This window comes from Microtus pennsylvanicus, chromosome 7, assembly GCF_037038515.1.
Source record: "Microtus pennsylvanicus isolate mMicPen1 chromosome 7, mMicPen1.hap1, whole genome shotgun sequence".
NCBI lineage: Eukaryota > Metazoa > Chordata > Mammalia > Rodentia > Cricetidae > Microtus > Microtus pennsylvanicus.
Window position 1 is genome coordinate 117,440,602 of NC_134585.1, and position 23,826 is coordinate 117,464,427.

General features: G+C 44.2%; 2 protein-coding genes and 1 non-coding gene across 5 annotated transcripts in view; 2 read left to right on the forward strand and 1 right to left on the reverse strand.

Annotated features, from left to right (window-relative positions):
* The window catches only part of Rnf115 (ring finger protein 115), a 61,708-nt gene extending 61,448 nt beyond the window's left edge, over positions 1 to 260 (reverse strand). Inside the window, exon 1 of the mRNA XM_075978061.1 lies at positions 130 to 260. Coding sequence (XP_075834176.1) covers positions 130 to 231 — 102 coding nt within the window. The 5' untranslated portion in view covers positions 232 to 260. The remainder of the gene's footprint in view (positions 1 to 129) is intronic.
* Positions 261 to 442: 182 nt separating this feature from the next.
* On the forward strand, positions 443 to 19,809 carry Polr3c (RNA polymerase III subunit C). 3 transcript variants are annotated; one of them, XM_075978054.1, is made up of 15 exons: positions 443 to 695; positions 2,034 to 2,199; positions 3,209 to 3,464; positions 3,562 to 3,747; positions 5,834 to 5,919; positions 11,812 to 11,916; positions 12,043 to 12,135; positions 13,764 to 13,844; positions 14,015 to 14,066; positions 15,596 to 15,656; positions 16,024 to 16,174; positions 17,021 to 17,122; positions 17,236 to 17,285; positions 17,806 to 17,955; positions 19,282 to 19,809. In XM_075978054.1, the coding sequence occupies exons 2-15, from the start codon at positions 2,053 to 2,055 to the stop codon at positions 19,361 to 19,363; spliced, it is 1,602 nt and encodes a 533-aa protein (XP_075834169.1). In that variant the 5' UTR covers positions 443 to 695; positions 2,034 to 2,052; the 3' UTR covers positions 19,364 to 19,809. The 3 variants fall into 3 exon arrangements, with proteins under 3 accessions (XP_075834169.1, XP_075834168.1, XP_075834170.1); XM_075978053.1 differs by having other exon boundaries at positions 451 to 908; XM_075978055.1 differs by having other exon boundaries at positions 493 to 965.
* LOC142855184 (small nucleolar RNA SNORA5) lies at positions 2,843 to 2,978 on the forward strand. The gene has a single exon (XR_012911447.1). It is a non-coding gene; the product is annotated as a small nucleolar RNA SNORA5 (small nucleolar RNA).
* Positions 19,810 to 23,826: the final 4,017 nt, after the last annotated feature.

The window sequence follows — 23,826 nt, forward strand, 5'->3', positions numbered from 1 at the left end:
GGCAGCAGGTACCGAGGACACCGGTGTCAAGGGACTCACGGGTCTGCAAGGCAGCCCGAGACCCAGTTTCCAGCCTACGGGGCCAAGGATCTACGCGTCGCCCGAGGGCGGGACACACGGGGCTCTTACCGGTAGTTTGGGGCTGACCTCGCCCTTACAAAAGTGGCAGAAGAAACGGTGCGCGGCGACAGCGGAGCCCGCGTCCGCCCCCGCCGCCGAGGCCTCCGCCATGTTTCGCCTCCGCCGCGGATGTCCGAAAGGGCGGCCGGCGGTCCCTCCCCAGGCCGCTACCTCCCGGGCTGCGGTCGCCGCCGCCGCCGTCGCCGCCTCCTCTGTGCGGCCGGCCGCTCCTGGGCCCGCAAGGGTCACGTGAGTCCGCCCGGCCCCGAGAGACCCGCCCGCCAGCGGCCGCGCGACCCGAGGCCCGCCTCCCGGCACCAGAGCCAGAGGAGAGCCCGCCCGCCGGCACCTCAGACAGCCCCTGGCCGGTCCTCCAGCCTTCCACCGAGAGGAAGGAGAGAGCGTCCCCGGAAACCACCGACACTGTCGGCTAGAGCGGCCCGTGCTCGCAGCCCTTCCGCGTCCACCTCAATGGTGCTCTACTTTGGAGAAGGGGCGGCGGGCTGGCCCCGAGCTTAGGCTGCTGGTCTCCGGAGGATAACATTTGGAGCTTCTAAATTAGCACTGACCCTGAGGTTAGTGAAAAACGACGCCGGAATGTGGAGGCCCTGACTCAGGGCCAAGAAGCGAAGTCCGGAACAGGAACTCGCATGAAGGGAAAGGAGCCAGGCGCCTTGGAAACGCTTTTCAAGGATGGCGACTGATGTAGGGATGTTGCACCAAAGACGGGTGGATAAGTGAAATATAGCCTCCTCTGCGACAACGTGGCAAGAGGGACAAAGACTTAGGTACTAAAGCGTTGGAGAGATAGATGAATAATGGCAGGAACAACTTGTGATAGGGAGGTAATTTTTAAATCAGCTCCATTTCTGCTTGTGTCCCATTTGTCACAGAGTAGAAATTTAACTTGGTTCTCAAGGGAACGTAACTTCTCCTAATTGAAACACCCTGTTGAGAAGCTCCTCTTTACTTGCTGGCTTCTAAATTGAGGTTTATGGCTAGGGAATGATACTTTGTACTCCCACCGAGCGATGGGCCGTAGTTATTTGTATCTATGACAGATTGCAAGTCATTTGCACACACACACAAACACACACCTTTTTTTTTTTAGAGGTCTTACTCTGTGGACCAAGTTTGTTTTTTATTCATTATGTAGCCCACGTGAGCCTTGATTACAAATGTGAGCCCCCATACCTAGATAAATCCAATCTTTAAAGATTATTGAAACCACATATAATCCCATAAAAGTAAATAAAATAGAGGAAAATTGCCTTTTTTTTTTTTTGAGACAGGGTCTCACGTAGCCAGGCTAGCAAGGAATTCAGTGTGTAACCTTGAACTCCTGACCCTCCTGCCTTCACCTCTCAAGTGTACAACTACAGGCATACACCACCATACCTGACTTTAGAAAATACATTTGATGTTTAGTTTTTCCAGTCTTTTGTTTTGATGGGTGGGCGTATCACCCACCAGAGTCTCACTGTCCAGCACAAGCTGACTTTGAACTCACTTTGTAACCCAGGTTGGCCTGGAACTATTGATCCTTTTGTTTCTGCCTCCTGAGTGCTAGAATTGCAGACAGTGTACACCATCATACCCAGCCATCACAATACTAATATTACTACACATTCCAAGTAATGTTTTGCTACTTATAGTGTGCAAAGTCATTTTAAATATTGACATAGTGTATACTCATTTAATTTATTGACAGATGCTGGGCTGTTTTAGTATACAGTGCAAGGATTATGAAGAGAACAAATGGCGTGCTTTTTTATTATTATTTCCATGGAATAAAGGATCCCAAATTAAAGTATTAAAGCACATATATGCAAGATTTTAAGGTTTTGATGTGCATTGTCAAGTTGCCTTCTAGGAAAAAAAATATGTGAATTTATATGGTTGTTCTTTCCTAGTTCTGAGGCTCCAGGCACAATGACTCAAGCAGAAATTAAACTGTGCTCTTTATTGCTGCAAGAGCATTTTGGTGAGATTGTGGAAAAAATTGGAGTCCACCTAATCAGAACCGGCAGCCAGCCTCTTAGAGTAATTGCCCATGACACGGGAACATCCCTGGACCAGGTATGTTTAGAGAATACCAGTTTGCTCTCTTTTGCTTCTTTAATTCATTTCCTTCAGCCACCTTTTAACAGTGGTACTCCTTTCCCTAGAAAATAGAAATAAAAAAGCCTGCCCTATGATCAGAATCACCATGGGGTGGGGTGGGGGTGTGGTATTGTACTTAGGCCCCAGCGTGCTACTCCTCAGAGTGTCCTTAGCTGGTCTTTGCTGTCCCCACGCCACCCTCCTTCATTCACAGTAAGTCTACTAATCTGGCACTGTCTTTAAGGAATAAAAATGATAGGCAAAACAGGTCAGTTGTGGCGTGAAAGATTTTTGTCGTGGTCCTGGCTGAGGAGGTAGCTCAGTTGGTGGAGTGACTTCATAGTATGTAGGATATTCTGGTTCGATCTCCAACACTTCATAAAACTGGGTGTGGTGATTTATGTTTATGATCCCAGCACTTGAAAGGTGAAAGCTCAGAAGTTCAAGGTCATCTGGGCTACCTTGGGCTCCATGAGACCCTGATTCAAAACGGAAAACTAAAAGAAAGATAGAGATCAAGGATAAAATGGGCATCATAGCAAGGAATTCTCTTGATCTCTTCCACTGACATTTGGTTCTTATTAACTACACTAATACAAAGAGGAAGTAAGAGTCTATGTGCAGTCAAGTCAAATTCAGTCCCTGTCCTGTCATGGCGGGAACTGGCCCAGATGGCTGCCACAACAAGTTCTGCAGCTCATGGGCCCTGGGTCCCCTGTCCTGGGACCTGGGGATAAGTTTGGCTGCAGACATTGTACTGTAGGCACAGGAGTCCTTGGTGCAGACAAGAGGCAGGTCCTATTGGGATGGGTCTGTGTTGTTTCAACTCAGACCAAGTTGCTTTTAAAAATAAGCCCAAAAAGATTCAGTAAACTCTTGGATAGTGATCAGATGCTTCCTAAGCTGTCGGGGGTGGGCGGTATTGCCAGCGGTCATGAGCTACTTAGCTCCAGGTCTTTCTTCTCCTTCTTTGGGTCCCATCTAGGTGAAAAAAGCGCTTTGTGTCCTCATCCACCATAACCTGGTGATCTATCGTGTGCATAAGCGCAGTGTGGTGGAGTATGAAGCCCAGTGTAGCCGGGTGTTGCGAATGCTTCGGTATCCCCGGTACATCTATACTACTAAAACGCTGTACAGTGACACCGGCGAGCTGATTGTTGAGGAGCTCCTGTTGAATGGCAAAATGACAATGTCAGCTGTGGTGAAGAAAGTAGCAGACCGACTCACGGAGACCATGGAGGGTCAGTACTGGGTCTACAGCTCTGAGCGAAAGTCTAGGTTGGCTGGCAGCGCCGTCCTCTTAGGCCTTCTCACCTGCCTCTTTCCTCTGTTTTACAGATGGCAAGACCATGGACTACGCCGAGGTGTCAAATGCGTTTGTGCGACTCGCAGACACTCACTTTGTACAGCGCTGTCCTCTGGTTCCTGCCCCTGGCAGTTCTGACCCTGAGCCACCACTACCTGCCCCGACTCTTGTCATTAATGAGAAGGACATGTACCTAGTTCCTAAACTGAGCTTGATAGGTAAGGAATTTCCATCCTTGAACTGTGTTTTGCCCTAACTGTGGCTTCTTCTTCTTTTTTTTTTTTTTTTTTTTTTGGGTTTTTCGAGACAGGGTTTCTCTGTAGCTTTGGAGCCTGTCCTGGAACTAGCTCTTGTAGACCAGGCTGGTCTCGAACTCACAAAGATCCGCCTGCCTCTGCCTCCCAAGTGCTGGGATTAAAGGCGTGCGCCACCACCGCCCGGCTCTGTGGCTTCTTCTTGACTGATTTTTTTTTTATCAACATGTGATTGTTGACCAGGTACTTGCTGTGTGCCAGTCGCTGTCGTATGTAATAATGGAAAACCCCTGTTCCTTTCTGAGAAGACATTATCAGTCACAGAGATAGGTTATACACCGTGATGAGGGCTGTGGAGAAGCTGGGTATGGAGGAACTGATTTGTGAAGTGGGTAAAAGTTAGGCTTTTCTGAGAAAGTGGAATTTGATTTGGGTCTTGAAGAAATAGGCCCTACTGAGGTGACAGAAGATGATTTTATTTTGGTTTTTGTTTGGTTTGGTTTGGATTTTCAAGACAGGGTTTCTCTGTCGCTTTGCAGCATGTCCTGGAACTCTTTCTGTAGACCAAGCTAGCCTCAAACTCAGAGAGATCCACCTGCCTCTGCCTCCCAAGTGCTGGGATTAAAGGCGTGCACCACCACCACCCAGCAAAGATGAAGTGGGTTTTTATGGTGGGGGGTTGTTTGTTTGTTTTTTCTTTTTTTGTTTTCGTTTTTGTTTTCTTTCAAGGTTTTTTAGGGTTTCTCTGTAGCTTTGGGAATCTGTCCCAGAACTAGTTCTTGTAGACCAAGCTGGCCTCAAACTCACAGAGATCCGCCTGCCTCTGTCTCCCAAGTACTGGTATTAAAGGTGTGTGCCTCCACTGCCTGGCGAAGGTGAGTATTTTTAAGACTAGCGTATAATAAGAAAAAGAAACCGAGCATTAGAGAAAGTGAAAGGTCAGTGTTGAAGCAAAGCGAGCAAAGTTCAGAGAAGCTTGAGAGAAGGCGAGAACGTGGAGGAACTAGATAAACCCAGCATTGTGGAGTGTCTGAGCTTTAACCTAAGAGCAAAGGGAGACTACTCAGGTTTTAAGCAGGAACATGACATGATCTGACTTACATTGTAACTGTCTAATAAAGGCTGAAAGGATAGGGCAAAGGTAAGTGAGGCAAACTAACGAAAGAGTAGATATAGAAGCTGTAAGAAGACAAGTATCGCCAGGCAGTGGTGGCACACACCCTTAATTCCAGTACTGGGGAAACAGAGGCAGAGGGATCTCTGTGAGGTCAAGGCCAATTCCAGGACAGCCAGGGCTATTATACAAAGAAACCCTGTCTCGAAAAAACAAAAAAAGAAAAGTATCAAGAATGACATCTGTGTGCCTGACCTGCACCCGTGGGAGCATGAGGGTACCTTTCCCTGAAAGGACACATAGGAGGACGGGCAGCTTGATGGCAAAGACTATGCGTTTTCTTGCTTTTTTCTTTGAATAATTTATTTTTATTTTATGTGCATTGATGTTTTACCTGCATGTATGTCTGTGTGAGGGTGTCGGATCCCCTGGAACAGAAGTTAGATACAGACAATCGTGAGCTCTCTTGTGGGTACTGAGAATTAAACCCAAGTTCTCTGAAACAACAGCCAGTGCTCTTAACCACTGAGCCATCTCTCCAGCCCCAGGATTTTTTTCTGGTTTTTTACTTTGGTTTGGTTTGGTTTTGGTTTTTGGCTTTTGGGGTTTTTTGTTTTTTTTTCTTTGTTTTTCAAGAGAAGTTCTCACTATGTAGCTCCAGCTATCGTGGAACTCACTCTGTAGATGAGGCTGGCCTGGAACTCAGAAATCCACCTGCCTCTGCCTCCCCAATACCCAGTTTTAAGACTGGATTTTTTAAAAACATACTGAGTTTTAGATGATACCCTCGTTGATTTGAGTTTCTTACAGCTTCTTGGCCTCCTAAACAACTCTAACTTGAGGCAGCTACATACATCTTTGGGATAAAGAGGCACCGGCTTCATTTCCTGTCATCATATGATATACAATCTAATTATTCAGTATTTTATTTGGCAGGAAAAGGTAAGAGAAGGAGATCATCTGATGAAGATGCTGCTGGAGAGCCCAAGGCCAAGAAACCAAAATACCCAGATAATAAAGAGGTAATGGGGCTTTCTGATTAGCGATCCTCACCCTGGAGCCACCCAGAAACAGCCCTCGGATAACAAGCGCCAACAGAACCTAAATATTTCTGGCTAAGAAGGAATAGGATTATGAACTTCAGTAAATGTTGGTCAGGAATAGACCAATGGAAATGGAATTCTCCTACTACCTCTGCTTATTTCTCCCCTCCCCTCTTTTTACCAAGGAACAGTGAGAATGCCTGAGAGGGGGAGGGACTCCGTGGAAGGAATGTCCCATTCCCTTCTGAGGCTAACTTATTTCACTGCAAAATGGGACCAACTTACACAAAAGAGGAAGCAGGGCTAGTGTGGTATTTGCATCCCTTTAGCCCCAGCATTTGGGATACAGAGCCAGGAGGATCTCTGTGAGTTCCAGGGCTACGCAGGGAGACCTTGTCTCAAAAAGAGAAGAGAGACTTTGGCCAGGAATGTAGCCCAGTTGGTAGATAGCTTGCCTGGCATGAGTAAGGCCTGAGTTTGATTCCCAGTACCAAATAAAAGCAGAAGTGGTCCCCATTGTGATAACCACGCCTTTAATCACAGCACTTGGAAGGAGACCAGCAGATCTCTGTGAATTGGAAGCCAGTCTGGTCTACATAATGAGTTCCAGAACAGCCAGAGCTACACAGTGAGACCCTGTCTCAGACGAAACAAACCATAAGTGGTGGCGCACAACCTATAATTCCAGCACTCAGAAGGTAGAGGCAAGAGATTCAGAAGTTTAGGGTTATCCCTGGCTACAAAGTAAGTCTAAGGCCAACCTGGGTTACATGAAACCCTGCCCCCACCCCCACCCCACCCCCCACCTCACCCCCCAAAAAGAAAAGAGAACCTAGATAAAGTTCAAGATTTCAGTATGGCAGGAATACATAGACCTATGAGGATTAGTGGTGAGGCCTAAGTCTAGAAAAAAGTGTTTAAGCCTGAACTTTTGTGTGCACATATCCTACTAGCACCCATATAAAGATGGCTAATGAACATCTCAAGCCAAGTGTGGCGGTGCATGCTTTGTATCCCACTACTAGAGAGACTGATACAGGAGGATTGCTGCAAATTCAAGGCCAGCCTACTACATAAGAAGTCCCCATCTTTAAACAAATTAAAATAAAATAAAAAAGCATCTCAAAAACATGGCCAGGAGCTGGGGCGATAATTCGGAGGGTAAATGAGCTGCTGCACAGGCCTGAGAAACTAGAACCCACCTAGAGCCAGGTGTGGGAGCACACCTCTAATCCAGGTGTTCCTGAGACGAGACACGAGCCAAGGCTGAGTCTCCTGAAGCTCACAGGCCAGCTGTCCTGCTATGTAAAGAGTCAAAGAGCCCCTGTCTCAAAGCAAGGCAGAATTTGAAGACTGACCCCTGAAGTTGTCCTTTGCTCTCCACACACATGCTATGGCACACATAGTACCATACCTGCATACACACACCACACGCCCATACCTAGACATAGAATTAAGCACATATACTCCCAACAGAAAAGGAAATTAGCATAACCAACACAGAATAATTGATTTCCTATTCCCATACACCTGCCCCCTCCTAAGCCTCCTTTTTTTTAGTAATAGTTACCCACTACCATGTTAGGCAAAATCCTTGAAATTCTTATATCTCACTAATACATATCAGCCCATTTTCCAAAATTTTCTCCTATCCAACTATTTCTTAGCTTTCCTGTTCTCTCCCTAGTCTAAGCGACTATATTGTCTCTTTGTGTGTGTATAGAGGGGGATTATATGACATGTGTTAGTACACATGCCTGTGCAGATATGCACTGGAGCCACAGGAGAGCATCAGATGGCCTCTAGCAATCCCTGCCTTATCCTTTGAGGCCTGTTCTCTCCCTGAACCTGGGTCTTGTGGGTTTTTTTGTTGTTTGTTTGTTTGTTTTTCTTGGCCCCAACAACCCTTTGCCCTTACAGTGCTGAAATTACAGGCATGTATGAGATCATGTCTGGCTTGCTATGTGGGTGCTGGGGGTTCAAACTCAGATACTTATGGTTGGACAACAAATCTTTTATCTACTGAGCCATCTCTCTAGCCCCCAGGACTATGATCTCTTGTCAGCACTTCTCCAGACTCTTCTCAGTGGTCTCCCTTCTTGCATTCTTACCCATTTAATGACCAGAAGTACTTTTTAGCTAGGTGTAGTGGTAAATGCTTGTAATCCTAGCACTTGGGAGATAGAGGCAGGAAGATCCAGAGTTCATGGTCACCTCAGTTATATAGTAAGTTCAGTGCTAGCCTGAGCTACATGAGACCCTGGCTGAAAAAAGAAGAAGAAAGCCAAGCTAAGGACTATTAAAAGCTACAAATGTGATCTACAAATGTTAGTCTACAGGCTATGGATATGGCCCAACCCAAAATCACAGGAAGGTCCCTGGGGCTCACTAGCCATCCTGGCCTACTTGGTAAGTTCAAACCCCAGAAGAGACAGTTTTAGAAAACAACAAAAGTAGATGTCTATGGTCTAGAAAGATCTTCACAGTTAAGAGCACCTCCTATTCTTCCAGAAGACCAGAACTGGATTCCTAACACCTGTGTCTGTAATCCAACACCTTCTGGCCACCTTGGAGCCCCACACACATGTGGCAGACACACAAAGAAAGAAATCTTGAGGGGCTGGAGAGATAGTTCAGCAGTTAAGGGCACTTGCCTTTGCAGCGGACCCAGGTGTGGTTCCTATCACCCACATGATAGCTTAAAACTGTCTATAACTCCAGTCCCAGGGGATCTGATATCCACTTCTGGAGTCCACAGGCACCAAACATGCACTTGCTACAGACACATACATGTACATTTGAGGGTAATGGACAAAAATTAACAGGGAGCAGGAGAAAGGTAAGTTCAGGGAACTTGAGTTAGAATTTGCCAGGGCACACTAACCCACACTCTTGAATTCTTTTTCTTTATTATATTTATTGAGCTCTACATTTTTCTCTGCTCCCCTCCCTGCCTCTCCCCCTTCCCCCTTCAATCCTCCCCCAAGGTCCCCATGCTCCCAATTTACTCAGGAGATCTTGTCTTTTTATACATTTTACTTCCCATGTAGATTAGATCTATATAAGTCTCTCTTAATGTCCATATTGTTGTCTAGGTTCTCTGGGATTGTGGTTTGTAGGCTGGCTTTCTTTGCTTTATGTTTAAAAACCACCTATGAGTGAGTACATGTGATAATTGTCTTTCTGTGTCTGGGTTACCTCACTCAAAATAATGTCTTCTAGTTCCATCCATTTTCCTGCAAAATTCAAGCTGTCCTTATTTTCTTCTGCTGTGTAGTACTCCACTGTGTAAATGTACCACATTTTTTTTTTTTATCCATTCCTCGATCAAGGGGCATTTAGGTTGTTTCCAGGTTTTGGCTATGACAAACAAAGCTGGTATGAATATAGTTGAGCACATGTCCTTGTGGCACGATTGATATATACCCCAAAGTGGTATTATTGGGTCTTGAGGAAGGTTGTTTCCTAATTTTCTGAGAAATTGCCACACTGACATCCAAAGGGATTGTACCAGCTTGCATTCCCACCAGCAATGCAGAAGTGTTCCCTTTTCCCCACAACCTCTCCAGCATAAATTGTCATCAGTGTTTTTGATTTTGGCCATTCTTACGGGTGTAAGATAGAATCTCAGAGTTGCTTTGATTTGCATTTCTCTGATGACTAAGGATGTTGAACATTTCCTTAAGTGTCTTTCAGCTATTTTAGATTCCTCTGTTGAGAGTTCTCTGTTTAGGTCTGTACTCCATTTTTTTTATTGGATTATGTGATCTTTTGGTGTCCAATTTCTTGAGTTATTTGTATATATTGGAGATCTGACCTCTGTCTGATGTGGGGTTAGTGAAGATCTTTTCCCATTCTATAGGCTGTCGTTCTGTCTTGTTGACCGTGTCATTTGCTTTACAGAAGCTTTTCGGTTTCTCTCAATGTCTATGCTGCTGGGGTTTTATTTAGGAAGTGGTTCCCTGTGCCAGTGCGTTCAAGTGTACTTCCCACTTCCTGTTCTATAAGGTTCAGTGTGGCTGGCTTTATGTCTTTGATCCATTTGGACTTGAGTTTTGTGCATGGTGATAGGTATGGGTCTATTTTCATTTTTCTACATGTTGATATCCAGTTATGTCAGCACCACTTGTTAAATATGATTTTTTTTTCTATTTGTTATTTTTTGCTTCTTTATCAAATATCAGGTGTTCGGAGATGTGTGGGTTGATATCCGGGTTTTCTATTCGGTTCCATTGGTCCTCCTGTCTGTTCTTATGCCAATACCAGGCTGTTTTCAGTACTGTAGCTCTGTAGTAGAGTTTGAAGTCAGGGATTGTGATGCCTCCAGAAGTTCTTTTATTGCCCAGGATTGTTTTGGCTATCCTGGGTTTTTTGATTTTCCAAATGAAGTTGAGTGCCATTCTTTCAAGGTCTTTGAAGAATTTTGCTGGGATTTTGCTGGGCATTGCATTGAATCTGTAGATTGCTTTTGGTAAGATTGCCTTTTCACTTTATTAATTCTGCCTACCCAAGAGCATGGGAGGTCTTTCCACTTTCTGGTATTTTCTTCAATTTCTTTCTTCAAAGATTTAAAGTTCTTGTCATACAAGTCTTTCACTTTTTTTTGTTAGAGTTACTCTGAGCTATTTTATACTATTTGTGGCTATTGTGAAGGGTGTTGTTTCTCTGATTTCTTCCCCAGCCCTTTTATTATTTGTGTACAGGAGGGCTACTGATTTTTTTGAGTTAATCTTGTATCCTGCTACATTGCTGAAAGTGTTTATGAGTTGTAGAAGTTCCTGGTAGAATTTTTGGGATCACTTATGTAAACTATCATATCATCAGCCAACAGTGAGAGTTTGACTTCTTCTTTTCCAATTTGTATTCCCTTGATCTCCCTTTGGTGTCTTATTGCTCTAGCTAGGACCTCAAGAACTATATTGAATAGGTATGGAGAGAGTGGACAACTTTGTCTTGTTCCTGATTTCAGTGGAATCGCTGGGAGTTTCTCTCCATTTAGTTTAATATTGGCTGTTGGCTTGTTGTATATTGCCTTAATTATGTTTAGGTATGTTCCTTGTATCCTGCTCTCTTCAAGACCTTTATCATGAAGGGATCTTGTATTTTGTCAAATGCTTTTTCGGCATCTAATGAGATGATCGTGTGGTTTTTATTTTTCAGTTTGTTTATATGGTGGATTACGTTGACAGATTTTCGTATGTTGAACCATCCCTGCATCTGTGGGATAAAGCTGACTTGGTCATGGTGGATGATGGTTCTGATGTGTTCTTGGATTCTATTTGCTAGTATTTTATTTAGTATTTTTGCATCAATTGTTCATGAGTGAGATTGGTCTGTAGTTCTCTTTCTTAGTATTGTCTTTCTTTGGTTTGAGTATCAGGGTAATTGTAGCTTCATAAAAAGAGTTTGGCAATGTTCCCTCTGTTTCTATTGTGTGGAATAATTTGAGGAGTATTGGTATTAGTTCCTCTTTGAAAGTTTTGTAGAATTCTGAGCTAAAACCATCTGGTCCTGGGCTTTTTTTGGTTGGGAGACTTTTGATAACTGTTTCTATTTCTTCAGCAGTTATAGGTCTGTTTAATTTGCTTATCTGGTCTTGATTTAATTTTGGTAAGTGATATTTATCCAGAAAGTTTTCCATTTCCTTTAACTTTTCCAATTTTGTGGAGTACAGGTTTTCAAAATATGACCTGATGATCCTCTGTATTTCCTCCGTGTCTGCGGTTATGTCCCCCTTTTCATTTCTGATTTTTTTAATTGGGATATTCTCTCTCTGCCTTTTTGTTAGTTTAGATAAAGGTTTGTCTATTTGTTGAAAAATCTAAAATTTTACACTGTATTTCAATGTTTCTTCTCCTTTTCTCTCCTCAGCCCAGTCCAGATGATGGGATTTATTGGCAAGTCAACCTTGAGAGATTCCACCAGCACTTCCGTGACCAAGCAATTGTGAGCGCAGTTGCAAACCGAATGGACCAGGTAATGTCTAAGTGGGTCACCCAGTGTTCAGCAAGGAGTAAGGTCGATCGTTCAGGTGGTTGTCAGATGTGGCCCCTGGCTCAGAGGCAGCAACAGTGAATTCTGAATTCTAGTTTATTTTTTCAGACAAGCAGCGAGATTGTGCGGACAATGCTTCGGATGAGTGAGATTACCACCCCCTCTAGTGCCCCGTTTACCCAGCCACTGTCTTCTAATGAGGTATACTTCAATTTTCTTTTTTCGGTTTTTGTTTTGTTGTTGTGTTTGGGGTTTTGTTTTGTTTTGGTCTGTCTATGTAGCCCTGGCTATCCTGGAACTTCCTGTGTTGCCCTACTGTCGCTGAAATCAGAGATCTACCTGCCTCTGCCTCCCCAGTGCTGAGTTCAGGGTCTGCAGCACCACTCCTGGTTCAGCTCCCCATCTTCGTGCTAGCTTCCTGATAGCCATAGGTATCATAGCAGTTATTAGATGTAGCTCATAGGGTTATGTTGATGCCTGTTCCTTAGGGCAAAAGGGGTTTTCTCTTTTTGGAGTGGAGCAAGGATTTCTTGGAAATGGTAAGCACTAAAACGTTTAACCACTTAAGATCCAACTTTTTAAAATGTTAAGCCATTGGGCCTGGAGAGGTGGCTCAGTGTTTGAGGGCACTGACTGCTCTTCCAGAGGACTCAGGCTCAGTTCTCAGCACACACAAGGCAGCGCCCAGGAGTCTGTAACTCCGATTCAAAGGGATCTTATTCCCACTTCTGGCTTCCTTGGGCACTGCACACACATGATATACATACATTCATGCAGACATAGCATATACACGTAAGGAAATCTTTAAATAAAACCAGGCGTGGTGGCACATGCCTTTAATCCCAGCATTCAGGACACAGAGGCAAGTGGATCTCTAAATTCAAGGCCAGACTGGTTTACAAAGTTAACAGCCAGGGCTACACAGAGAAACTTTGTCTCAAAATACAAATGAGTAAATCTCCAAAAAAAAAATCTTTAAGTCAAGTTAAATAACTGTGAAGTAAAATGTATAGCTCGTTGTTTTAAGATACTGGTAGCTAGGTGTGCTGGCATACCTGGAATCCTACCTATTCAGAAGGCTGTTGAGGATTGCTTGAGCTCAGGAGTTTAAAGCTAGGCTGGACAGCAGCAGGAAGGCCATCTTACCATTATATATCCATATATGGGTTCTGATGAAAGCCTTGGCCGTTGAAACATTACATTTCTATTACTTTTATAATTATACTTATTTAGATGTTGTCACTATACTTTATATTGTTTCTAAGTTTTCGTAGTTGGTTAGTTTGAGACAGGGTCTCTGCTGGCATCGAACTTGCTCTGTAGACAAGGCTGGCCTCTGTCTCCCTGGTGCTATGATTAAAGGCCCTACTTTCTGAGTTTGTGACCCTTGTAAATTTCATGAGTTTCCTGAGCCTTGTAAGTTTTAGCTTCCAGAGTCTTAAGAGCCTCCCTGCAGAATGAAAGGTTTAACTTTGGAGGCTATGGCTACACAACAACCCATAATCTCCTAACCCAGCCTTTGGGGTAGCCAGGATTAATTGCAGGCACACACCACTGTACTTGGTTAGTTTATCACTGGACATTTGGGTTGTTTCTTCTTTTACTCCGTTTCTATCAGAGTCTGACTATGTAGATTAGGCCCCAAACTCAGAGATCCACCTGCCTCTGTCTCCCCAGTCCTAAAATTAAAGGCATGTGTCCCTCTCGGCCTTTTATATGAATTTTTTAGACATTTTTATGTTTGTAATCCGAATTAGGACATCTGGAGTGACATATTAACAGTTCTGCATTCCCAGGCCCCACTTCCAGCATCCCCTTCTGTTCCACAGATCTTCAGGTCCCTGCCTGTTGGCTATAACATCTCTAAGCAAGTCCTCGATCAATACCTTACGCTGTTGGCAGATGACCCCGTAAGTCTCCCCACCCACTTGGTCTGTTTATAATTTATCTCTACCACTAAATCCTAATATCCACTCTAGTCGGAGCTATCTGCTTCAGAGTCTTGACCAGATTGGTCTATAGGAAACAAATTAATCACTAGACTTTACACCAATTAACACCATTCGCTCTCTTTTAACAGCTAGAGTTTATTGGAAAGTCTGGCGACAGCGGTGGAGGAATGTATGTCATCAGTATCCTTCCCAGCTGTCTGTTCTGTCAGGACCCCTGAGATAGGAAGCAGAGGGGTAACCTAGGAAAAATTGGTGGGGGTGTTGTTGTTTTTGTTGTTATTGAAACAGTCTCACGTAGCCTAAACTGGTCTCGAACCCACTGTGTAGCTTAGATATTAGCACTGAAGCCCTGATCCTCTTGCCTCCACCTCCCAAGTGCTGGAAGTAGAGGCATGTGCCACCATAGGAAAGGAATTTGTCAATGCCTACTATACTAAACACGTTCAAAAATTGAAATAACTTTCTTAATTTTTCTGTGAGTTTTCATTGAGTTTTATTAATGAAAATATAAAGGCCTGGGACTGTCTGTAGTGATATTCATTTGTATTTTAATAAATAAAACTTGACTGAAGATCAGAATGCAAAACAGCCATACTAGTCAGCCATACAGGCCCGGTGGTAGTGGTGCACACCTTTAATTCTAGCTCTAGAGAGGAATATAAGGTGGGCTAAGACAGGAACTCGCCCTTCTTTCAATCTGAAGATTTCATAGAGGCAAGAGATCTCTGGTGGCTAACTGCTTTGCTTTTCTGACTTCAGGTTAAACCGCAGTATCTGCCTCTGGGTTTCTATTAATCGTGCTACATGTCATTGCTCATAGCACCTCACGCACATCGGGCGAGGCACTGGACTAGATCACCAGCTCCGCGGGAGAGGAAGAAGGAAGGTGGTAGAGCTGAGGCAGCGAGCTAGGAAAGGGGAGGAGTTGTGCTAACTGCTTACCGTCGGAGCAGTTTGGAGCTGAGGCAGAAAAGTCAAATGTTTCAAGTCAATCTGGGCTACATAGCAAGACCCTGTCTCACAGAAAGAAGAGAGGGGCTGGAGAGATGACTCAGTAGTTAAGAGCACTGGTTGCTCTTCCAAGGGACTCAGGTTCAATCCCCAGCACTCACATGGCAGCTCACAGCTATCTCTAACTCCAAAATCTGACACCCTCACACATACAGGCAAAACACCTATGCACATAAAGTAAAAATAAAAAATAAGTTTACGCCGGGCGATGGTGGCGCACGCCTTTAATCCCAGCACTCAGGAGGCAGAGGCAGGCGGACCTCTGTGAGTTCGAGACCAGCCTGGTCTACAGAGCTAGTTCCAGGACAGGCTCCAAAGCCGCAGAGAAACCCTGTCTCAAAAAAAAAAAAAAAAAAAGTTTACTTAAGCAAAACCCTTACAAATGGAGTTAGTTCCCAGTTTGCATGTGCACCTCCCTCTCACCACCCCCACCACCCCCCTCCCCACCCCAGTCCTGTCTCCCAACATGGGATCGGTCATCAGAGGGCGCTGTACTTAATAAAATGATGGCCATTTTGATTTGGTTTCATTAAAAAAAAAAACCTTACAAATGTTAATATACTTATATATCATACATGAAATGTAAAAGGCAAAGTATTATTTAATTTTTAGTTATAAATTAGGAATTTAGTCGTGAAACTAAGTTCATGATGATGAGACCAAAACATTACTGAATGCCCTTAATCCTCTCCATAAAGACTTCCACAAGGCATTAGCATCCCTGGCCACTGCGACTCTGGAGTCTGTCATCCAGGAGAGGTAAGAGGGCCATTGATGGGGGGTGGGCTCAGACACTTCCTCTCCACACCCCGTTGAACAGGTAATTTGGTTTTGATGGCATACCCTGCCATACTTGGTCTCATCTTTCCAGTAGAACTTCCCTATAAAACTAATTCCTAGCTAGGCAAATTAACCAGCACCCAAAGCTCTGAATACAAGATCTGTGGCACACAATGGAGTTGGCGTTTGGTGACAAGTTATGACTAACAGTACCATTACCAACTTCTGAAGCTGTAAAAGAACTCTGAGCCCCGTTCCTCTCTGCCCCTGACCCCACATGTGGATTAGTAAGTCCTACTCTGAGACCAGGAGCTAAAGTATACCCTGTGGTTCTTTGTTCTTCCAGATTTGGGTCTCGCTGTGCCAGAATATTCCGTCTGGTGTTGCAGAAGAAACACCTGGAGCAGAAGCAGGTGGAGGACTTTGCGATGATTCCTGCAAAGGAGGCAAAGGACATGTTGTATAAGATGCTCTCAGAAAACTTCATATCTCTCCAGGTAGCCACGGCTTTAGTAGAGAACTTCCCATCTCTCCAGGTAGCCATGGCTTTAGTAGCTGCTGTTCAGCATGGCTGGAGAAACTCCTGAGGAAATTACTCTGGGTCCCCAGGCAGATACTATAGCCACCTCTGAAACAGAAGAAAAGAGAAGATTAACACAGACATAGCAAACCCACATAGGATTGTGTAGTTTAACTGTCTTGATAAGAGACAGACAACACCCAGGAAATCAGCTCACAGCTCTAACTTCCCTGCCCTATCCAGCCCATTATTCCCGAGAGCCTTAAATCTTTAATAGAGTAAGTAACTCATTCAACATATCTTGATTCTTGTAGAACTATGGTGGGACCCTTTGAGGAAGCAGGTTGAATGGATTTTGGAGTCACTTCAAGCAGGTCAACCGCCGTCATTTTGTATCTGTAAAATGGCGGTGGATGATGCTGTAAGAACCGTGGTTTGGACCAGCTGTGGTAGTGTGTACCTATAATCCCCAGTACAGAGGAGGCTGAGGCTGAAGGGTTGAAAATTTGAGGCCAACATACGCTTAACAGTATCACACTGTCTCAATTATTAATAAATAAGGTCTATTATGAAAATCAAATACAATCCACCTGGCCTGTGTAGAGTTCCCTCAGTAAATATTAATTGCTTTCCCTTTTATTCGGGATGCTGATAGAAAAATGGAAAGCCAGGCGCCCTGCTTCCTGTGGCTGATTATGTCATAAACAGAATCACTACTGATTGGCCAGGAAAGAAAAGTCTTAGAAATGAGGACTGAGAGTGCCAGGTGGATGGGTGTCTACTAGTTCCAAAGAACAGTCTCTTTATTTCTGCGGACAAACAGGAAATTCCTAAAACCCCAGACCACGCGCCATCCAGGACCTTCTATCTGTACACCGTGAATGTGCTGTCGGCTGCCAGGATGCTGTTGCACAGGTGCTATAAGGTAACCATGCAGTTTTCTCCCCTCCCTCGCCGACGGCCTCGCCCTTCTCCCTCGTCCACTCCACACCACTGAAACAGAACCATTGGCATTTCTTGTCTGTCTTCTTTCCTCAGAGCATAGCCAACCTGATAGAAAGGCGGCAGTTTGAAACGAAGGAGAACAGGTGAGTGTGCTCTCCATTGAACCTTCGTATTTCTCTTTTCCTCTCTCTCTCTCTCAGACATAGCTTGTTTTTATGTTATTTTCCACTGAAGCAGTAACTGAAACACTTCCCCATGGTAGTGTTCTCCTTTACCCGGCACTCTGGGCCCCAGCACTTTTTCAGTCACATTCTTCACGGTCTAAGCCTGAGGGAAAACTTGCTCTAGAAATGGCAACAGTAGCCCAATGCACAGTATATGGCATTGAGTCATAGGTTTGGGTTGGCATAGCCATGCCTTAGTTTACACTTGGTGACTGCACCCCCAATTAAATAAGTTTGCAAATTAGGAAGCATGTGCTTGACCCCAGAGTTTAAGTGCAACTAAGAGGCAATAAATGTTTTAGAAACAAAGTTACGTTTGTGATTAAGGTATGGGCAGAGTCTGTAGCTGAAACATAGAAGGAAGGAACTGGCCTCTGAGGTAGAGGGCAGGAGAATCTCAGAGATAAGGAAATACGTCAAAGCTCTGTCTGTCTGATAGGCGGCTACTAGAAAAGTCTCAGAGGGTAGAAGCCATCATTGCATCAATGCAGGCCACGGGTGCAGAGGAGGTGCAGCTGCAGGAGATAGAGGAGATGATCACAGCCCCTGAGCGGCAGCAGCTGGAGACGCTGAAACGCAACGTTAACAAGTAAGTGGTGGGTCCAGACTCTGCTTGACGACGCCTTTCAAGCAAATATGATTCACTGCCTAATCTCCTCCAATTCAGTGAGCAAACCTAAGTGCAGCGTCATCTTTCCTAGCCTAATTAAAAGAATTGAACCTACCAGGCAGGCATGGTGGCACACGTCTTTAAATCCCAGCACTCCAGAGGTGCAGATCTCTATGAGTTCAAGGCCAGCCTGATCCAAGACAGCAAGGGCTGTCCTCTGTCATTCACCAAGTACTGAGAATTTTACTTCAGCCTCAAGTCTGGCATTTCATCTTGATTCTTCGTTACCTCTTACCTAGAGCATTGCAATAACTTTATCTTACAAATCATGTGTCACAATGCTCTTACAGCGTGGGCGGGGGGGGGGGGGGGACTTTATGTGTATTCTGGGACTCCAGCCTCAGGTCCTCCGTCACACTTGGATGGCAGACAATTTACCCTCTGGTCCATCTCCCCAACCCTCAGGTAATAATATTGTCTTTAAAGTGGTTGATAGCATCCCTCTTCTAGTTGAAATGATTTATTGGCTTCCTTGCTTGTGCATATGTTTGCTCATCCTTTGATTTGGAAGGGGTTATGTTTCTTGACTAAAGGTCTCGTGTAGTCATACTAGCCTTGGACTGATTCTACTGCTTCTACCACCTCCACCTCCAGAGTGCTGGGATTACAAGTGTATGTCACAACACCTGGCTAAGATGATTTATTGATTTTTTTTTTACAGTATAAAATCCAAATTCATTGCTGGGCCATGAGACCTTTCATAGTTTCATAGCAATGTGCCTCCATCTTCATTTCCTTTTATTCATTAAGAGGGGTTGTGTAAATTTATTAGTTCTAGTAATTTTTTATTTTTTCTTTAACTTGCCTAATTGTCTTGACTATCACCTCCAGCAGAAGACTGGAAAGGACATCTTGGCATTGTTCCTGATCTAAGGAAGGAAACTTGAGTTCTTACCATTAAGTGTGGTGTTAGCTGTGGTTTTGTCAGATTGGGGAAGTCCCTCACTCTTCTTGATTAACACTAACTTTTCACTTTCTTATGGTTTTAAAGCACACGACTCTTAAAAGTGCTGTTCTTTCTCATGGATGTAAGTAAAAGTAAGACGCTGCCTGTGGGGCTTCAGCGGCTCCACAGTGTCTGATATGGGAGAGATATAGACGGAAGAAGGCTCTCCTGGTTCTCTCTTCTTTCCACGCGCTCAGGAATGAGCAAGCAATTCTGCATGGCCGCACCCAGCCCAGCCTCCAATTGTGACTATACTAATGAGCATTAACCCCTGGCAAATGTTTCACTTTTTCACTCAGGTTGGATGCCAGTGAGATCCAGGTAGATGAAACCATCTTCTTGCTGGAGTCATACATCGAGAGCACCATGAAGAGACCGTGACCCAGAGGAAGCAGCGCTAGGATCAAACTCAGGGCCTTTCACATGCTAGTCAAGTGCTGTACCACTGAGCTACCTCCCCAACCAGAAACCAACATCCTTCTCAGAGATCTAGGAGATAGAACAACAGGAAGAAGGTGCTTGGATGCATTCTTATCTTTAATCCTGATCATCCTGGAACTCGCTCTGTAGACCAGGCTGGCCCCAAACTCATCGTTGATCCATCTGCCTCTGCCTCCTGAGTGCTGGGATTAAAAGAGTGTGCCATATCACCCAGCTAAATTTCTGATTCTGAGCCCCTGCTTCTGTCTTTCCCTACTGCTAATGATACACCAGAAAGAGACTGACATATTTTGTAAAATTTGTTAATAGACTTATACCCATCACTATATTCTCTCATCAAATCCTTGCAGTGGGGAGAACCTTAAATAAATGAGATTAATCATAAATTATATGTGTCAGTTCTTATCAGGAAGTCATTGAGGGGCCAACAAGATGACTTACTGGGTGACACACTTGCTGCTCAAGCATGAGGCCCTGGCTCAGGAAGCTCAGTACCCACATGAAATTTGGGTGTGATGTCTATCACCCTAGCCCTGGAGATGGGCACATCTCTGAAATTCATTGGCTAGCCAGTAGAGACAAATTGAAGAGCTTCAGGTTCTGTGAGAGACCCAGCTCAACAAATAAGATGGTGACTCAGTGGATAAGGGAGCTTGCCACCAAGGCTGATGACCTAGCTCCAGAACCCTATGGTAGAACAGAACAAACTCCCACACACTGTCCTCTGACCTCTACTTGGGCACCGTGGCACACACACATGCACATGTGCACACAAATGTAAAAATAAGATAGGAAGCAGGCCAGGGAGACACCAACCGTCAACTTCTGATCAACACACATGCACATACCTGTACAACACACATGCACATACCTGTACAACACACATGCACATACCTGTACAACACACATGCACATACCTGTACAACATGTGCACACACCACACACACAAAAAGAAGTCCAAAGCTGGGCACAAAGGGACTCACCTGTGATCCCACCAATAAGGAAGCTAAGATGGGGGGATTTCTGCAAGTTCAAGGTCAGCCTGGCCCTTTTGATAAGTTTCAGGCTAGTGTGGACAATAGAGTGAGAGCCTGTCTTAAGGAAACAAAACAAAAATTAAGTCAGTCAAGCTCATGTTGAAACATCCCTGAATTGTTACTTTTCTATTGTGATAAAACGCCATGACCAAAGGACTTACAGAAGAAGACTCTTAACCTGGGCTTTAAGTCCAGAGGGTCAGAGTCCAAGATGGCAGAATGAAGGCATGGTGGCTGGAGCTGGAAGCCTGCCCCAGGTGGGGTGGTTTGACAAAAAATGGGCCCCAAAGAGAGTGGCACTATTAGGTGTAGCTTTGTTAAAGTTGAAGTGGCCTTATTGAAGGAAGTATGTCACTGTGGAGGTGGTCTTTGAGGTCTTGTATATGCTCAAGTCATGCCGAATGTCTCAGACCACTTCCTGTTGTCTGCAGTCTGCAGAATCAAAATAGCAGCTCCTCTTTCATTACCATGTCTGCCTGCACACCACCATGCTCCCTGCCATGATGATTATGGACTAACTCTCTGAACTGTAAGCTGCCACCTCTATGAAATGTTTCTTTTATAAGAGTTGCCTTGGTCATGGTGTCTCCTCACAGCAATAAAACCCTGAGACACCCAGTGACAACCCCCAAAAAGGCCACACTTTCTAAATTTCCCAAACAGTGCCACCAGTCAGGGACCATGTGTTCAAATGCCCAAGGGAAACTGGGACATATTCAAACCATCACAGTCCCTGAAATTTCTTCCCAAGTAGTTAATTCCATTTATAAAAGTCTACACCTATTTCACTGAGTTGTAACATTTAACGCATGCACACAGTGTGCAGAATGTCAAAGGTGGCCGTGGGAAAACGAAAAGAAGTTTATTTGGGGCTTTTTTGTTGTTGGTTTTGGTTTTGGTTTTGAGACAGGGTCTTACTGTATAGCTAGGCTGGCCTGGAACTCACTGTGTAGACCAAGCTAACTTGAAACTTTCCGCAATCTTCCAGCTTCTGTTTTACAAATACTAGGATTAAAACATGCTCTGCACACCCAGCAAAGAAACCTGTTTACAGGACTGGCAGGTAAAGTGAGCCACACAGTTATATAAACAAAAGACAAGTTTGCCAGGTCTAGGCTTCTAACACAGCTGAAATGATATGTGTGGAACACTTGAATATAATGTCTGGGACATGATAAACACAAAAGTTACCCCTTCCCTCCTTTCTGTGGTCCACTCTAGATGGTGTCCGTATCTTGGGTAGTTTGTCCTGGTAGCTCGAATTCACTTAATGCAGCTAAATGTTCTTGCAAGGCTTTTAGTTTCTTCTTACTTATGTTTCAATTCTTTCAACACTTGAGTGTCAATATATTGCCAGTTTCTACATTAAACACAATGTATCACAATAAATGTGGCCTAAGTCTGGGAGTATAATCAAAAATAGATTGTTTTTAGCCAGGCAGTAGTAACATACACCTTTTATCCCATCACTTGGGAGAGAGAGGCAGGTGAATCCTTGAGTCTACAAGAGTGAGTCCCAGGGCAGCCAGAGCTACACCCTGTCATAGATAGATAGATAGATAGATAGATAGATAGATAGATAGATAGATAGATAGATAGATAGATAGATAGATGATAGATAGATGATAGATAGATGATAGATAGATAGATAGATAGATAGATAGATAGATAGATAGATAGATAGATAGATAGATAGGAAGGATGAGCCAACTCCTCCCAGATCGTCCCTACTTCCCTACCAACCCAAATCCATACTCTTAGTAGAAAACAGGCATCTAAAAATAATAAAAATAAGATAAGATAAAATAAAAACAAACCAGAATAGGACAAGGCAACAACAAAAGTCAAAGAACAGAAGAAGCACAGGTGTTAAGACACACATAGAAAACCCATAAAAACAAAACAGAAATCATAATATATAAACAAGAAATCTGTAAGGGAAAAAAATTGCAGACAAAGCATTATGAAACAAAAAGAAAAAAACCTCCAAAAGTACCATTGAGTTTGATTTGTGTTGGCCATCTACTGGGCCTGCCCTTAAGTGTGGTTTGTCTACCCAGTGAGAGTCTGATGGAGAAAGCTATTTTTTCCTTTACAAGAAGTTATCCAGGGCTGGAGAGATGGCTCAGTGGTTAAGAGCATTGCCTGCTCTTCCAAAGGTCCTGAGTTCAATTCCCAGCAACCACATGGTGGCTCACAACCATCTGTAAAGAGGTCTGGCGCCCTCTTCTGGCCTGCAGGCATACACACAGACAGAATATTGTATACATAATAAATAAATAAATATTTAAAAAAAAAAAGAAGTTATCCATTGTAATAGCTTCTGGGTTAGGGGTGCAGTGTGTGTCTACTTCCCTCTCAGTGCTGGGACCCCATCTGGGTTAGACTTGGACTACTCACACGCATGAAACATGATCTCTGTTTTATGAACACGCATGAAACCATTCCTGTTGTGCCTAGAAGGCCTTGTTTCCTTGGTGTCCTCACCCGCCCTGGCTCTTGTGATCTTTCCACCTTGTCTTCCGCAGAGACATCCCATGTAGGACCAGATGCTCTAAGACCCGTCACTCTCTGCACGTTGCCCATTTGTGGGTCTCCGTTTGTTCCCGTCTCCTGCAGGAGGAAGCTTCTGTGATGATGGCTGAGCAAGGCACCAGCCCAAGCGTATGGCACTATGTCATTAGGAGTCATTTCATTGCCACCTTCCTTTAGCAGACAGTAGTGTTTGGGTTTCCCCTAGGTCCATGGCCTATCTAGTCTCAGGTTCTTGGCTATCCCAGGAAGTGTCAGGCATGGGTTCCGTCTCATGGAGTAGGCTTGATTCCAATCAGACAGTCACAACCTGAGGTTTTTCCGTGGACTCTCATGAAGGAAGGAGAGAACCGGCTTCTCTGACCTCCACAAATGCATGCCCACCCTACCCCATATTGACAAAAATAAAAGTGACTATATATGTATTTAAGATAAAAGATTGTCTCTGCCTTCAAGCTAGTCACCATCACTTATTAAGCATAATAATGCCGGAAGCCCTGGGTTTGATCCCGGAAATGCACAAACAGAACATGGAGGCAAGCTAGTCAGAAGGCCAACATCTGTTTTAGCTACACAAGATTGAGGCTAGCTTGGGTTACATGAGACCCTGCTTTACATTTTTAAGAAATTGTTAGGCGTTTCATGTGGAGAGTGACTATTTTAAACCACTTACTTGCTGATGTGGGGGGGGGGGGTTAAGTTCAGCCTAGGACTGAAGGGGAATAACACACCTGTCCAGAAATCATTCAACCTGGGGATTATTGTACCAAACAGAGAAGTCAGAGAGAACTCAAGAGGAAATGAGAGTATGTAGCGGGTTTCTTTATGTTTTAT

Bases quoted from the DNA above. Each gene is read 5' to 3' on its own strand.
- Polr3c (XM_075978054.1), top strand. From the start codon at position 2,053: ATGACTCAAGCAGAAATTAAACTGTGCTCTTTATTGCTGCAAGAGCAT. The intron at 5,920-11,811 runs GTAATGGGGCTT...TTCTCTCCTCAG, and splicing joins AATACCCAGATAATAAAGAG to CCCAGTCCAGATGATGGGAT. The intron at 13,845-14,014 runs GTAAGTCTCCCC...CTCTTTTAACAG, and splicing joins CGCTGTTGGCAGATGACCCC to CTAGAGTTTATTGGAAAGTC.